Below are 17655 nucleotides of genomic sequence, written 5' to 3' on the forward strand. Positions count from 1 at the left end.
TATACTGTATTTCTAACGGGATTTTAGACATTTGTTTTTTTCCATACTTGTTAAAATTTAAATATACAAGCAAATCATCATATATTTCATGTTTAAAAGTTTACAACAATGACTTTAATCATGTTCTTTAATACTTGAACAAAGTTCTGAAAAATCAGCCCATTGGCTATGAATCCTGGAAATCCCACTTTTTATTTTTTATCTGTCATTAATGGGATGATTGATTGGTGATGTCATTTTTGGAACTGAAGTTCTGGGAAGTGTTGTGTAAAAGCTATGTGCAGTTTCGTTGGTTAAATCTCTCAACAGAGCATAAAAATATGGAAATAATCAAAGGAGGCATAAAATGAATGGACCATCACGATTGGTTGCTTTTCTGAAGATCAGTTTCACTTCATGTTCAGTGTATACCCAAGCATCTGCCTCAACCACTACTGAGGTCTCAAGGGATACTTGTTTACACATCAAACGCAACCAAATACAGGAGGTCAAAAAGCCTCCAACAAACATATTGAGTAATAGCTTGTTATGACCTATTGATTTTACTGCAATGGTATGCTGTATACATTTGCTGAAAAAAATCTGTACGCTAACAAACTGTGTTAACTTCTGGTTGATCCTAATAAATCTGAGTATACTTGGCTCTTTAAGCCAAGTTTCATAAACTAATTGCACTTCTTGAAAAGTCATGTCTTTTTAAAACCTATTTTTAATTAATACCAGTATACAAAATCATTACTCAATTGAAAAGCCTTTTGGTTTTCAAACATATTTAAAGTAAGGGGTTGTCTTATGATCCCTGACCCAAACCACCTTTATTAATTATGCAAAAATGTGCAAACACAAAGTTTTACTGTCCCCCAGAAAACATGCATCATTTGAGCTGCAGTCTCACATGTATCCAGACAAAGTACAAACTCAACATTACCATAAAATTGTAGGTAATCAAACTAATTGAACATAAGAAAATTCCTACCTCTTCATGAAAACTGTACACTTCATCCAAGGGTTCATTGTTTGACTTGAGAGTGCTCGTCTTCTGCCCAGGCTTCAGTTTATGGCACCTTCGTTTTCTTTGAAAAATATATTTTTGCTTAAAATAAAACCCTTTTTTTTTCTTTGTGACCAACACTGTACTTTTCATCTCTTTTTCTTTAACATCATCTTCGTGTATGAGTTCCTTGAACTCAGATGTCTGAAAATACTCTTCATCAGTACTTTCATCAATATTGTTCAAAGCGCATGTCTCTTGGTCAATATCAAGAACGCATGGATCCATCGGAAAGTCTTTTCCGATTTCATTGTCAGAATGAGCCAACCATTTTGAGTCAAACTGCTTGGTACAACTAGACGTGGTGTTGAGGTCAAGCGAGCTTGTTCGACGCAGTCTTGACATAGAGTGCTGACAAAGAACATCAGAAACAGAATTCGCAGAGTGATGTCGGCTTCCAAAAGTCCTAATGTAGGATCCAGATCGTTTCGTTGGATACAGGGATGCTGAAAAATGTATGATGATTAAAATATTGTCCATATTATGAATATGTTTTGTTGTTGTTTGATAGATGCCATGTCATCAAGTAAGTTAAATGTGACAAACCCGGAAGCTAAATAAAACACCTTCTAATATCTTGCATGGAGTCAAAGTTTCGCATTTATACTTTGACCATCCTGGGAAAACTTTTAAAAGTATGGCACCAGCTTGATTTTTACAACATGGTATTGCTGATTATACATGTTTTTTGTTGCTGGAATAAAAGAATTGGGTATTGTTTTTTGCATAGTTTTCTTGTTAAATTTTAAATCTTCATCATTTAAATGTCTTTAGATTTTCCAGTGTTCACACACAGTCTCATGTATAATAAACAACACATAAAAAGGTAATCTTGATGTATTGTTAACTACTGCTACACATTGAAAAAAGTACATCATCTTTCTGCAGACTTGAGCAGAGTGAACTGTCTACCCTCGTGTTAAGATGAACCTATCTTACACAAGCGGTCATGGAAGATACTTATTATCTAACTTGATTATTGAAGAAGGTTGAATGGTTTGGAATCATTGTATAAATTCAATGCAATACAAGATGTATCTCCTGAGATATTGACTTAAATGTGGTTTCATAGAAAACCTTCACCAGATATTCAAACAATAAAGAGCCAATATAAATAAGCATTATATGCAAAATAGAGTTATCTAACTTGGTTATTCAAGTAGGTTGGATGGTTAAGTACTGTTATATAAACTATCAATGTAATATTTTTAAAAGTTGATGATATATTAATCTATAGAGTTATCATACTTGATGAATACAAGTAGTTGCTGAGTTATTTTGACTTAGATCTGCTTACATGCAAACCTTAAAGGGACTATACACCAGATTGGCACCAATAAGTTTTTTTTTCTGGAAGAAATCTCATGACAATTATTTAATAAAATGTTTTACTTTTTGATATCATAATTGTAAAAAACCCAAATCAAAATGTAAAAAAAGTGTGTCGGAGACCGGGTTCGCCAAAATTGCAATGCAGCGTTGTATCCACTGTGTTACAAAGGCTTGCTATGCATATAACTTGGTAATATCACGTGATAGCATCGACTAGCCAATCACGCATAAAGAATGAATTCTTCTAGGTAGACATAATCTGGAAAAATACGAAAAAAAACCTGTAAAAATAAATTAATTGCAAACTATGTGGTACTTCAGTTAGTAAGTTTCAATGCATTGTACACATCAATACCAGGTTTATGTCAGGTTTATGTCAGTTTTCGACAATTTTTATTTTTTTCGCTATTTCACCATACAGAGTGCAGCCTCTTTAAAGGGACTAGATACCAGATGATCGAAAATCAGCTAATACAGTATTTCCTCAAAAAAAGCCTCTAATTGTCAATGCATGCTAGTAGGAGGCCAATGATACGTCACTTTACATGGTTAAAACTTTACTTCATAGATACACATTTTTACTTATCTATCCATAGCTTCATAGATATGGATATTTACGCTTTCCCATAGCTTCATAAATATGTATTTCTATATACTCATAATGTAGAATAATTTATTTTCATACCTGTTGCTTGTTTATTGGCTGTTAATGCATTTTAATCAACATTGATAAATACAATGCACCCCAAAAAACACTATGTAACTATTTTAAGAATTTCAGAAACTTGCAAATTAAGGTCATTGGTATCAAAGATACGTAAAAACGTTTAATGTGCAGGTTTGAAGGCATGCTTGCCATGTTTTTTTGTAGAAATTTCCACAATGTTGCAAGTTATAATTCACTAAGTACTAATAATACGTGTGTATATATGAATATATCGAGGGCTCAACGCAATAGTGTCGTAACTCCATTTTTTTCACAAAATGATGTTTTTGCATTTTTCACATGCTTTAACAGTTTTCCATCTGTCATAAAAATAGTTTTTAACAAGAGGCCCAAAAGGGCCTATGCTCTACTGGCATGGCTTTTGTGGTCATATCAATCCAGAGCATGTATGTATGGGTAAAAGGCAACCGACATATAGTTTATGTTTTGTGTTTGGGTTACCTGAAAACGTAGCACGTTCAACATCTGAGCCCAGAAAGTATTGTAAGCAGATTAGCTGCATGAACTATTTTAATATGTGCAAAGTAAAAGTCATCCGCCAAAAAAAAAATGCCTTCATAACTGTACTCATAGTAAACATTTCTGTAGTTTTAAAAGTTAAAAAAGTTGGTCAAAGTCAAGGGCATCCTAGGACAACATTGATCAATTTGAACAAACATTCACAACCAGTTGTGCTGAGATGGATGCACGAACACACAAAAAGATTTTCAAACCTTTCCAGATTTATGTTTACCAAACCTGTGAACCCTGGGTGTGGCCAGTAATGACACCAGGTGCATAACTTAAACATTCACAACCAATTTTGTTAAGATGAATGCACAAACTACAGAACTTAAAGCTAAAAAAATGGATATCTAGATACTGTACAAGTTTCATCGAGATACAATCAAAACTGAAGACTGTATCATGTTCACAAGCAATTGTTTACAGACAAACTGATTTTTTTATACTTTCAAGACCCATAATCTAGGCATGCATGGGCGGATCTGGCTGGTTTTCGAAAGGAACCGAGCTCTAATGGATATCTAGATACTGTACAAGTTTCATCGAGATACAATCAAAAATGAAGACTGTATCGTGTTCACAAGCAATTGTTTACAGACGCACGAACGCACGACCGCACGGATGCACATACTACGTTCACATTACCATCGCATAAGCTCTTCTGGCCTTTGGCCAGTAGAGCTAAAAATATTAATTTTTAAGTACTTAAAATGAAAAGTTGTCCAAAAGTCGTATCTTAATTTGACTATTTTCATTTATGCAACACTGTCGTAACTTGAGTTACATACAGTGTTGCACTGAAAACTAGGCCAAGTTTAATTAAAAAAAATATGCAACACTGTAGTAACTCAATGATTTTAAACAAAATGATGTCATTATAATGATGCCACGGTGCTGTGATTTCACTTTTCTCAGAAAAGAAAAATACAACAGTAAAAATATACATGTACATGTTAAAAATTGTGAAATCCAAAGAATTTTGTAGATTTATTTACGCCACATCTGAAGATAAAAGTTTTTAAGTGTTTTTATTTGTTTTGTTTTTTAAATACTTTAATATGAAATATTCCTTATCCTAGTTATGTATTGTAACTTGTGCTTATAGAAGTTAAATGATTACCTTATATTTGATATTCTGAGGCGATATAAGTTATTGCAGTAGCATCTTACTTAGTGAATGAAGTCTTATCCTAATAAACTGACTTTTTCCATAAATTACTTATCAAACTTATAGGATATTTATGTAGCATTTTGATAAATAAATGAGTCTTACTTTAATACTTCTATACCATAGTAGTTAAAATAGCTTGCATTATTAATGTGGTATTGGAAATCTAATATTTGTAGAAAAAATACCTATTAAGGCAAAATATTGTGATTTGGATAAAAATGTTTGCTCCCTTAAGTTGATATTAGTCAAAGTGGTTTGGGAATCAAATAATGCTTAATAATGCTAATACAGTTCTTGTCAGTTTTTTGTCATCAATCTTCAGATTTCACATCATGCTCCAAGCAAAAGCTACTTGGAAGGAAGCAAAGTGTTTTGTGGAAGAGGGTGACAATGTGTAGCAAAATTTGGTGTGCGCATTAGTAACATCCTCCTATTCAATTCAAAAAACAAACTGGAATGAGGAAACGATGGATATATTTTTTTATTTAGGGGTGACAAACTTTATAACGATGTCAATTTAAAATGGCTATACTGGTCAACAGATGACATTCCTGATGTTGTGGCATTTGTTAACATTGTAAAGGAACATCCACTGCATGGAACTTAAGATAGAAATGGTACCAAAGTTCCCTTTTGGTCTCTTTAAGATGCCCTAGCAGATACGTTAGAATTGGATTTTTCCAAATGCATATTTACCATGGGGTGTTCCAATCCAGCATACACATGCGCAATCATAAAAAGCAGACAAAGCAATAACTGATGTATTTACTGAGATAATGACTTAAAGATGCTTACATGCAAAACCTTAACCAAGGTGTGACGCCGACACCGCCGCCGACGCCAACGCCAGGGTGAGTAGCAGGGCTTCTAAAATTTTGGAACCACAATCGGTCCGGACCCAGCGACAATCCCGGCACCCCCCCCCCCCCCTCCACCCGGAAAAAAAAGAAAGACCTTTGAAATTGCCTGCGTCCTTTCGATGCTATTAGGATTTTATCAGTTTCAGGCCAAAAATGTCAGACCGGGGACGAACACGGTAATAGTAACTACCAGTAAAGTATCCACCGAAGAGAACATCTGATGTAGGTAAAATCACGCAAGTTAACAAACGCAGAAATATATTGAATGTTTACTTTAAAATGATTTATTGAGAAATAAATTGAAAACAAACATGAGTGTTTACTTTTTTTACAAAAGGGACGCTACTCACAAAACTTTATGTGAGTCAGCGCTTTATATGGATTGAGTTATAACGGCAATGGAAAATCGGGATATAAGGTAAATACCAATTAAACGTTGTTCACGATTTTAACGTTTGGATATTTTACAAAACATTTGGTTGTATGTTACTGCTTTAAAATAATGATAAAGGAATGTGCATACTGCAAAGTCTCTATCAAATCTTTTCAAAAGTGCAAAGGTGTGAAAAACACTCGTTGTCTGTCATTAGAAAAACATCAATAGAATGAACTATAGCGATGGTAATACCCTATGGTTGTTTGTTTGCACTTTAACACGTGTTTTAATACTTAGCTGAGGGTGTTAACATTTGAGAACATTCACGCATACTATAAGACTTATATCATTGTTGTTTACAATACACCGTCAGAAGACGACAAAGGTGAATTGAAGAAAAGCGTCATCAGGTTGACAGAATATAACTGTATAATTACCTGTGCTACTGTTACTTTCTTGCGTATCTAATGTATAAATTTACTTGAAATAAACAACAAAGTACATATCAGTTTGCTATAAAATTTAATATCGCATGGTTTATATTGACCTTTGCCATTTTCACGATCCCAAAAAATACATCGTCAAAACAAATATGGCGGATACTGGACTTACCGAAATACGCTTAATTACCGAAATACAACGATGATTATTGAAATACACAAGACAGTTATCATAATATGCCTTACATACATTTTTTTTTTATTGTTTTTACTTTAATATATGTTATAAATACTTTACCAACCTAAATTTTTCGGCTCCGATTTTGACCTTTTTTCTGTGCGTCCTATCTTATATATCAAGGGTTTTTACCCGGTTTTTCACCAATTTTTTTGCCTGCGTCCTATCTATGCTAGCGTCCTATACATAGTATAATACGGTAAGTAGAATTCATTTTATTGTTTAAGCATATAATTTAAAAATGTTTATATCTTTAATGTAATGCAATATATTCTAATTTCGGTCAAATGTATGGAAATTGATTGAAGGAAAAGAAAGCGGAAGTGAAATTTGACACTCTGACATTGAAAATGTAAAAAGAAACAAAATCCAACAAATATTCCCTTTTTGCATTCTTTTGATCACCAAAAAAGGACATAATTTTCATCACCTCACCGCAATCAGCTACCAATACAATAAATGATGGATTTACGGATGAATTTATAGTTGAAAGATTAATTGTTTTTTAAGCAATGTGACTTAACATCATCACAAATCAATAAAAAAAGAATCCGCATAAATCGCCATGGGCGCAGTTGGGTTAAATCGACAGGCGCACACGACACCCTATCTATAGATATAGGTTTAGATACTTCGGGTTTCTTCCTGGCCTACGGCATCCACCTGTCGGCAGTGGGTAATGCTCCCTTCCCTAAATTTGCCACCAACTTCCACCAAATGCCACCCAAATCCATGGCAAATGGGTGGCACTTGGTGGAAAATGGGTGGCACTTGGTGGAATATCAAGAATTCCACCAACTGCCATGAAATTTCCACCCAACTGGAGGTGGCAGTTGGTGTAAAATTGAACTCAGTTTTTTTTTCATTTGGCACTTGGTGAAAAAGTTGGACTTAGTTAATTTTTCATATGGCAGTTGGTGAAAAAATGAACTTAGTTAATTTTTTGGGTGGCATTTGGTGAAAAAAGACTTAGAAAATCTCAAGAGTTCTGTAAAATGGAACCATTACTTATCATGATGGAATAATAATAGAATTTACGACAGTTGCTGTTCATGCTGCTGTTTTAGCAACATTACATATGCTACTATTTAAAACTAACTGGTAATGTTGCTCAGGTTATACTGATGATGATTACGATGTTGGTGGTTCTATTGATGATGATTATGATGTTGGTGGTTCTATTGATGATGATTATGATGTTGGTGGTTCTATTGATAATGATTATGATGGTGGTGGTGGTGGTGGTGGTAATTATGATGATTGTGGTGGTGGTGATTATGATGATTGTGGTGGTGGTGGTGGTGGTTGATTTTGATAATTGTGTTGTTGTTGGTAGTTCATTGTGGTGTTGGTGAATATGATTGTGGTGGTATTGGTGATTATGATGATTGTGGTGGTGGTGATAGTGATCATGATGATTGTGGTGGTGGTGACAACAACAACAACATGTTGTTATTGATGATGATGATGATGATGATGATGATGATGGTGGTGGTGGTGGTGGTGGTGGTGGTGGTGGTGGAGGTGGTGATGATGATGATGATGATGATGATGATGATGATGATGATGATGATGATGATGATGATGATGACAACAACAACAATGTGATGGTGATTATCATGATCATGATAATGATGAGTTAAACTAAGTTTTCTGTGTACATGTGCTCTGTTGCTATTTCCCCAAAGGTACAGGGATGCATTAATGTTCGATTTAGACTCGGAATGACCTCTCTGCTGGAAAATCTCCTCAAAATATTTGAATCTTCTGACAGTTACTAGCATTAATTTTGTGGAACTTTGAATAGTGAGAAAAAAATTTGTGCAGTTTTGTTTAATAAAATGGATTGATTATAAGGTAACTGTTTTTTTTTTATCATATTAACATCCAAATAAGATCATGACTTATCATTTTATTTTATTTTTACACATATTAGGCTCTTTGTCTTTGTTTAAAGTTTGACTAAGAGATAAGCTTTATGCATGTACTGTCAAGTATGTTTCACTTTATTCCAAAATAATTGACAAATACTCAGTCAAGCAATGTACTAAGTTTAAAAATTATCATTCAATTTGTACGATGAAGTTGAAGATGTATAAAGAATTGTTATACACATTTTTTCCAGACAAAACCCCCCACAATGTACTTGGACAAGATTCTAAGACCTTTTTGGTAAATATTTGAATATTACAATAACTTAAATGAAGACTGACTTCATAGTTTTATCATATTTTATTAGCTTATACTTATTTAAAAGTGCTAAGTGCTATGAAGGGTGAGATAAACAATATTAAATGCCAGTCAAGAAAAGATGTAGAAGATGTATATGATCTAAAGGGTGTGTGTGTTTTTAAGAAAAATCGTTATTGGTATTGACAAAGCCTTGGTGTAATTCATGTTGTTGGCTGCATGATTTTGAAAAAATAAAGATATTCAAGTGAATCTTGGTGTACACATGTTTCCAAAGACATTTGTAGAACAAATTGTAGAACAAATAACATTCTTCTGTGAGGCAAACCCTGTTATATTGAACAGATTTATTAAAATGATCGCTTTTTTCAGAAAGAAATATGAATAGGGGACTTCTATAGCAGAAGAAGTATAGCCAAACTTGCAGAAAACAACAACCGAATGACTGCATCACTAAAGAAAAGAAACAGGTTATTGACATTTCAATATTCAAAATACCAAAACCGGTAGTTAAATTAACTTTTTACCTGTATTGTCATTGCTAATACAACAGACAAGTGCTCTTGTAAAACATATTTGCAATGATTCAATGTATGAGGCTGAATTCTATAATTAGTTATGGTATATCATTTTGTTGTTATACTTGGTATTAATCTGGCTAGGCCCAAAGCTGAAGAAACTTATTTTTAAGAGTATGTTTTTAATGTTGTCATTTTATTTATGCATCTAACTTTGAAATATATTTTGAATAATGATAGCTAAAATAAAACCTCCAAAATAAATAATACTAAAACTGTTTTCAGGATTTCTCCAAATGTAGAAATGCAGACAGCTCTTCACCATCAACTGTGATCCTTTGTAATTTTGTGTACATATGAAACTAAATGACTGCAAAGAAATGTTTTTTGTTGTTCTTAGGTTGTTGTATGCATACTTCATAAATCCCATGATTTTATTTCCACCAAGTGCCACGTAATTTTTTGGTGAAAAAAGATCAAAGAAACTGAACGTGGCATTTGATGGAAAATTGTTCCAATACTCCACCAACTGCCACCTTGGGGTGGCATTTGGTGAAAAATTTGCCACCAACTGCCACGTGGCATTTGGTGGAAAACGTTCCAATACTCCACCAACTGCCACGTTGGGGTGGCATTTGGTGAAAAAATTTGCCACGTGGCATTTGGTGGAAAACGTTCCAATACTCCACCAAGTGCCACGTTGGGGTGGCATTTGGTGAAAAAAATTGCCACGTGGCATTTGGTGGAAAATGTTCCAATACTCCACCAAGTGCCACGTTGGGGTGGCATTTGGTGGAAAATGGTGAAAAATTAGATCAAAGTCCCATTTTATTCTGTTTTTCATCGTTTTACACCAAGTGCCACCCGTTCCAATACTCCACCAACTGCCACCCATTTTCCACATCCAATTCGTGGCAAATTTAGGGATGGGCTATGTATACCGATGCACTAAGGGATGTTCTGCTTAAGCACATACAAGGGCTGTATGAAAAGTTCGCGGAAAAGTGGTGCCATATTCTTAATTTCAATCGTATAGTTATGAAAACGCTAAACATTACAAATATAAATGTCCCAAATAATATTATAAAAAAACTTAGGTTAAAGCATCGTTTATAAGCATACACGTGGCTTCTATTGCAGTCATGGAAACAACACCCGGAGCACGTTGATTTTTAAAAAAGTATACCAGTATTTAATGTTATATATATTCCATATAAGTATAAGTAGAATTGCATCAAAATATCACGCTCACGTACGACGTCATTACGTCATTTCCGTTGAGTTTTAACATTGTACGTTGTTTATAACATAAGTTATAGCAAAAACAGTGACGTAAGCTGCAAAAAATTAATGACGTCAACAGCCGACGTGGAAGTGCGAGCAAACAAAGTTTTGTGTCAACACCAACGCAAACATTTAAAAAGCTACAAGAAGGTCAGAAACAAAAATGTTGCCGTACATTAGTGTTCAAGTGGCACGAAAAGTTCAGGAATGGACGCAAAACATTAGAGGATGATGAACGAACGGGACGACCACACATTGTCTACGATGGCGCTAAGGAAAGAATCGTTAAAATGCGGATTGTGACCGTTGTGTTACTGTACGAGAAATTTCAAATGAGGTCGGGGCATCATTAAATACTGTACACAGAATAATACGGGAAGATCTTGGTATGATTAAGTTAGTGCGCGATGGGTCCCCTGTCTGCTGTCTAATGATGAAAAGAGGAGACAAATGGAAGCATCACAGGAATTTCTCCAAGGCTATCATAGAGAAGGAGAGGAATTCTTGGATAGGATCGTTACGACAAATGAAACCTGGCTATGGCACTACGATCCAGAATCAAAGGTCAAGACTTCTATCTGGAAAACTACAGATGAACCTCAACCTAAGAAGGCACATGTCTCACTATCTGGAGGGAAGCCCATGTTTGTGTTTTTCATGGACCGGCGCAGAATGATACTACAACATCAAATACCAGACGGGCAGACCGTAAATGCAGCTTATTACTCTAAGGTTAATACTCTTGCAACTTTTAATAATAATAATAATAATAATAATAATAATAATAATACAATAATAAAATAATAATACAGTCCAGACTCCCTATGTCGAAGTCGGATATGTCGACTTTCCGGTTGTGTTGACTTTTTTTCCCCGTCCCCAATTTATTCCTTCTTATTCTATATAAAATAAATCTGTTGGTCGATTTTTTTATCTCGACTTTTTCGCTATGTCGACCTTGTTTTTCAGTCCCTGTGGTCAAATTTCACACATTTCCTGTGTTCTTTATGTCGAACTGTAGATCGAGTCGTAGGTGTGAAAATATTCATGATGGTTTGTGGCATGTCGCAAAATACTGTGCGTGTCAATATAACAAACTGTCATAATTGGAGGATACAAAAATGTAATTGGTAAGTGCGAATAATTAAAGTTGTTTGTTTATGTTTTTGATTAAAGAGACATTTATTGTTCAAGCTCTTATTGGTATTGTATAAAACATGAAAATTTTATTGATTTGATAACAATCACGAATGGGCACAGAAAGAATAACTTCAAAATGTCAAATGTTAGTTCCACTGCTCTGGTCGACCAATTCAGAGAAAGACCTGGTATCCGGGGGGATATCTGGATCGGCTATTGGGAGTAAGGGTTCTTAAAGAAAATTGTCATCGAAATCTTATAATGAGAAGTACCAAGCCATCATCAAAGTAGAGAAGGGAATCAAGACAAAGAAGCAGATAGCGGCAGAATACGGCGTCCCCTCAAACACACTATCAACCTGGCTCAAAATTAAAGAGCAGATTAAATTGAAATACCTTGCTGGCCACATTGAACCTGAATGAAAAAAGCACGTGGTGCAAAATATCCCAGAGTGGAAGCTGTGCTTCTAAAATGGTTCCAGAACGCCAGGGAAAAGAATGCCACTATTGATGGCGAGTTGATCAGAACAAAGGCCAGATGGTTCGCCAAAGAATTAGGCATTTCTGAGATTGAGTTTGATTGCTCATCCGGATGGCTTCAACGTTTCAAAAACCGCCATGGCATTGTACACAAGAAGGTCAATGGTAAGGCCAACTCTGTCGACAAAACTGCCGATGCCTTCACTAGCTGGCAGGTGCGCCTACAGACTATTTTAGACACATTTAGCCCAAACGATGAGTTTAATGCCGATGAAACAGCCATTTTCTATTGGGCATTACTTGACAAAACAATGGAATTTAAGTCGATTCCGTGTCATGGGGGCAAGGTCAGCAAGGAAAGGTTGACAGCTATGATCTGTGCCAACATGAGTGGCACAGAAAAACTTCCTCTGCTAGTAATCGGAAAATCCAAAACCCGAGATGCTTTAAAAATGTGAAAACACTGCCAACGGAATACAGTGCTAACAAAAAAGCCTGGATGACTTTGACACTGATCAAAGAATGGGTGAGACGGCTCGATGAGAAAATGGCAAGACGTCATCGTAAAATTGCATTGGTTGTTGACAATTGCCCAGCACACCCTGACATGAACAATCTGCGGGCAATCACACTGGTATTTCTACCACCAAACACAACAAGTGTGACACAGCCAATGGACCAGGGTGTCATCCGAAAGTTTTTTACCGCAAACAAGCTAAAAGCCATAGACAATAACTCAGAGTGCACAATAACAGCACTGGACGCACTCAGAATGATGCGTACTGCATGGAACAATGTCTCACCAACAACGATAGCCAACTGCTATCGGCATGCAGGATTTTCTTAATCGACTGAGCAGGTGGTAGACTATGAAGAAACCGAACCCAACGACGACGTACCACTAGCGCAGCTCGCAGGCATCCTCGGACAAACAACTTCAATCAACGACTAAGTCGATATTGATGCCGACTTATTTTCGAATGAAACGACTGACGACTGTGATAACATAAGGGACCTTCACGACGCCAGAATAACCCAGGCTGACGACTCAAGCAATGAAGAAGACGACCAAGAAGCGATTACTCCGACCCCACTGACTCCATCAGAAGCAGCAGCATTATGTGAAAAGCTCTGTGCGTTTATTGAAACAAACGAGGACGCCGATGACATCATGATAAAATTTGATAACATTGAAAGCTACGTGACGAAGAAATTTCTCTACACTGCATGTAGAAAACAAACAGACATCACAGCCGTTTTTAAACCAGTTTAAATTGTATCTTGAAAAAAAAAAAATGAATCCTGTATCTTATTCTATGAATAATAGTGCTTGAAATGCTTTTTGAGAATGTGCTATATTGCTGTGTACAAACGAAACACGAATGTGCTATTTTATAAAAGTTGTTGTCATATATGCTATACCGTTTTCTTACAATGTACAAGTGTATGCCATTGTGGTTTTATATGTGTTTTGTGTGATCCTTTAAACCGTGCGATCTCGTGCAGGCACTACGCAAGAAGCGGCCAGGGTTGGACCTATCACACGTCATCCTACACCAGGACAACGCCCCCGCCCACAGGGCTAACTCAACCCTGCTGGAAATCAGTCTCCTGGAGTTTGAGACCTTGGTGCATCCCCCTTACAGTCCTGACCTTACCCCGATGGATTTCCAGGTATTCCCAGAAGTTAAACGGCAACTGAGGGGACAGCGCTTTAACGATGTCAAAGAACTTAAAATTGAAGCGCAGAGAATTGTTGGGTCATTTCCAGAAGACTGGTACATGGAAACATATGACAAATGGATCTCACGCCACAGAAAATCTGTGCAACTAAATGGTGACTATGTAGAAAAGTAAAAAACATTTATGTACTTTTTGACGTCAAGATGTTTTTTCCAACGTCGTGCTCCGGGTGTCGTTTATGTACTGTATTAATTTCAGTGTTATTTGTAAACCATTTAATTTAACTTTAATTTGTTTTCTGTATTATATTTTATTGATGTTGATAATCATGCTCATATAAATTTCATAACAATATTCAGTTGTTTTTACCTTCAATAAACGTAGCCTGCGAACTTATCATACAGCCCTCGTAGAATAACATGTCATAAAGAGTAATAACATACACATTATCTCGTAGTTGAAATAATATTCAGAATTTTGGTGGATAAATTTAAAACATTTATTATGGTGTAAAATTCTGGTGGACGGGGAAATAACAAATTTTATAAACTGAATTTAGCCAGATTTCTAACCAATATTAATTATACAAGGTCTTCTCTCCCAAACTGTGGATTAAGGAACTTCGACTCAATTTTCTTACTCATGGTGCTGGGATTGCATTCCAATTTGTTCTTTTTTATTTGCATAAGTTATGTAACGCTGTGCTATAAATGTGTTTAACATGTCTATGTGTACGTAGGCTTGCATGCAGGTGCCGGCGCTTTGGTTCACCGACCAGTCATGTGTCAAGCTGGTTTCCTTGTCAGTCCCCAGACTTGCATATGGCAGGAAATCATGTGGTGTTGTCTACCCATTCAAAACATGTATCAAGTCCAGGACATTTGTTTGTTTTACTGTACATGTATGCACGGCAAAAAATTTCACTATCGATACACATCACTTGTTCAACTGGCACCTTGATTTTACGTCACTATCCGCATGACCATTTATGCCACTCTGATTATCTCTTTATTATATAAATATTGACATGCTATGGACAATCGCATTGCTGGTGTTGTTTCATTTGTTACATAGTAAACAATAAGTTGTTGTATGGTTTGTCTGATTTATTCAAATGCATTTAATAAATTGTATGTAATTCTATGTTTAAGGGACTGGTGTCTGATGTATTCTGAAGGGGCTACATAGAGAAATAGTATTTACTTATTAAATGGAAGCTGGTCACATAAAGTTCAGTCCTGTCTGAGATTTGGTCCGTGGAAGGTTAGTCTAAGAATGATTTTTTTTTTAAATTTTGGTGCTTTAAATGTTTCTGTTTTAAAGGTATTTTATCATAATATAACCAACATGTTTATTTATTTAGACCAAATAGAGGCAGCACACATCCTTTTTAAACATTATTTTCATTTCAATTCAGAGGTGAATTTTGAGTTAATGTGCATAATTTATTCCAAACACAAAGTAGTGTACACATGAACATTATATTGCAGAACTTAAGCTGACAACCCTGTGAGTGTATCCATGACAGAGAACAACATGCCAACGACAGTGAGATTGTTTAAAATTGACAGGCCCACAATGATGGCTTTTCTCAGAGATTACCCTGAATGCATCCAACAACTAAAAGGACTTACAGCAAAGTCTCTGATACTTGGTCAACCACAGTGCCTACCCATTGGTTAACACCAGTGTTTGTTCTAAACCAACAACGACAAGACCCTTAAGATAATTAAGAGCCTGTCTAATCTTTATTTATTTTAACGCTAAAGTGATGTCACATAATATATTTGATGATTTAGGCATCAATTAAAATTGGGGATTTTCCATTATCGGCTACTTGCTCTTACGTCACAATAGAATATAACACCTGTGATTAGCAGAATAAATAATTACCTTTTAATTTTATGAAACAATATTTCCACGGGAAATTCAATACACATAATGCTTTGCTTTAGTTTTATAAATATCTGCGATATTGTTAACAAAAAGAAAGATGCAAAATTGAAATATAAAAATGACCCTTTCAAAATGCGGGCGATGCGTTTACATCCAGTAATCTATAAATGCGGATAAATGCGTATACATGCGCTTATGGGCAATGTCGGCCAAACTCGTATACATGCGCTAAAGGGTTAAAATATATAAATTTTATTCATGTATAGAATGCATCTTGTATTAATTTACCAAAATAGCCGCGCTTTGAATCAATTAATCGGTTTGTCACATATTTTCGCTACTTTCTTGTTTGTTTAGTAATAAGCATTGATCAAGCCAGTCGCAAATATATGTTTGCAGACCCTATTATAATGTTATAATATGAAATTTACCAAAAAAGCCGCGCTTTGAATCAATTAATCCGTTTGTCACATATTTTCGCTACTTTCTTGATTGTTTAGTAATAAACATTGATCAAGCCCAGTCGTGAATATATCTTTGCAGACCCTATTTTAATGTTAAAATATGAAATTTGACACATCTTATATAAATAAGAGCTGTTAATTGTCTTCATGATTGTCTTCTTCTGTTTGCAGTCAAACAAAATCTATTGTGTTCCTGAAAGTCATACAACTGGCTATGGATGTACTACCTGGCAAATGACTGACATTGAAGTGAAAAGGACCCAAAGATCTTTTGCAGCTGAAAAGATTTATGTGGAAAATAAGAACTTTCACGTATTTGACCAGGTGATTCCATTGTTAACCTTTGGTTGCATCAATCAGATATCATATGGTATAATGTTTGTACTCATTATTCCAATAATTATTATTCCAGGTGCATTGCTACCTTTACGCTCCCTACAAAAGGGCCGAGATGTTCACTACGTTGTGCACTGATTGGCTAACAGGTTTTCCAGAATAACTTGATAGATGCTTATTTTGTTTAGCCTTATCTTTGGAATTTGCTTACATGCTAAGCTCCAAGTTGCACCAAAACAAAAGGCGATAGGTAGTAGTAAGGAAATTATTACGAAATAACCTACATACTTGAACAGTAGAAGTTACTAAAATCATCCGAGTCCTCTAATATAATAGATATGTATGTTTCAGAGGAAGAACATTGGCAGCTCAGACTCTGAGGACTCAGATGCTGATGATGATATGGAGATTGCTGAGGAGAATCAAAATTAGAAATAATATCACGCACAATGCAATGTAAATATTCATTTGTAATAAATAAATCTGTGTCCGTGAAAATAAATATTGAAATGACCACAAATCATAACTTGTTTCATAACTTCAAGTCACAGTGCAAACTGTGAAATCATAAAAAACTGTGTATTTTGTCGGTATTTGATAATCAACTTTGTAATTAATAATGTTTTAGTATATTCATTAATTGTGCCAATTCTGTTAAAAGCATTCCCCAACTTGTTATAAACATGATTTCTCGATGAGTAAACATGCATATTACATGTTACAGTTGAACACTGCTTTTCCGAACACCATTTATCCGAAATTATTTTTCAGTCCCAATTTTACTCCTTCTTTGTTTAACTAAATCTTTAATCTTTAATCACACCTATTTATCAATTCTTATTTTGAACCCAGCATGTCATAGTTTTTCGCACCGTACTTTGAATCCACTCGGATATCGGCTTGAGGTGACAATGGATCACAAAGTAGTTTTAATATAATAATAACATATTATTTGTCATTTATTAA

The 17655-nt window shown here is 35.2% G+C and overlaps 1 protein-coding gene and 1 long non-coding RNA gene across 4 annotated transcripts in view; one reads left to right on the plus strand and one right to left on the minus strand.

Moving 5' to 3' along the window:
- The window catches only part of LOC128220107 (uncharacterized), a 131082-nt gene that overhangs the window by 66433 nt on the left and 46994 nt on the right, over window positions 1-17655 (minus strand). For all 3 annotated transcript variants that reach the window (XR_008258721.1, XR_008258720.1, XM_052928371.1), the window contains exon 6: window positions 977-1497. Coding sequence is in view for 1 of the 3 variants with exons in the window: in XM_052928371.1 (XP_052784331.1) it covers window positions 977-1497 (521 nt within the window). In the remaining 2 variants the exon portion in view is untranslated. The remainder of the gene's footprint in view (window positions 1-976; window positions 1498-17655) is intronic.
- LOC128220110 (uncharacterized) lies at window positions 8838-9827 on the plus strand. Its single transcript, XR_008258723.1, has 3 exons — window positions 8838-8871; window positions 9262-9359; window positions 9693-9827. It is a non-coding gene; the product is annotated as an uncharacterized LOC128220110 (long non-coding RNA).

The sequence above is a fragment of the Mya arenaria genome, chromosome 15 (assembly GCF_026914265.1).
Source record: "Mya arenaria isolate MELC-2E11 chromosome 15, ASM2691426v1".
Classification (NCBI taxonomy): Eukaryota; Metazoa; Mollusca; class Bivalvia; order Myida; family Myidae; genus Mya; species Mya arenaria.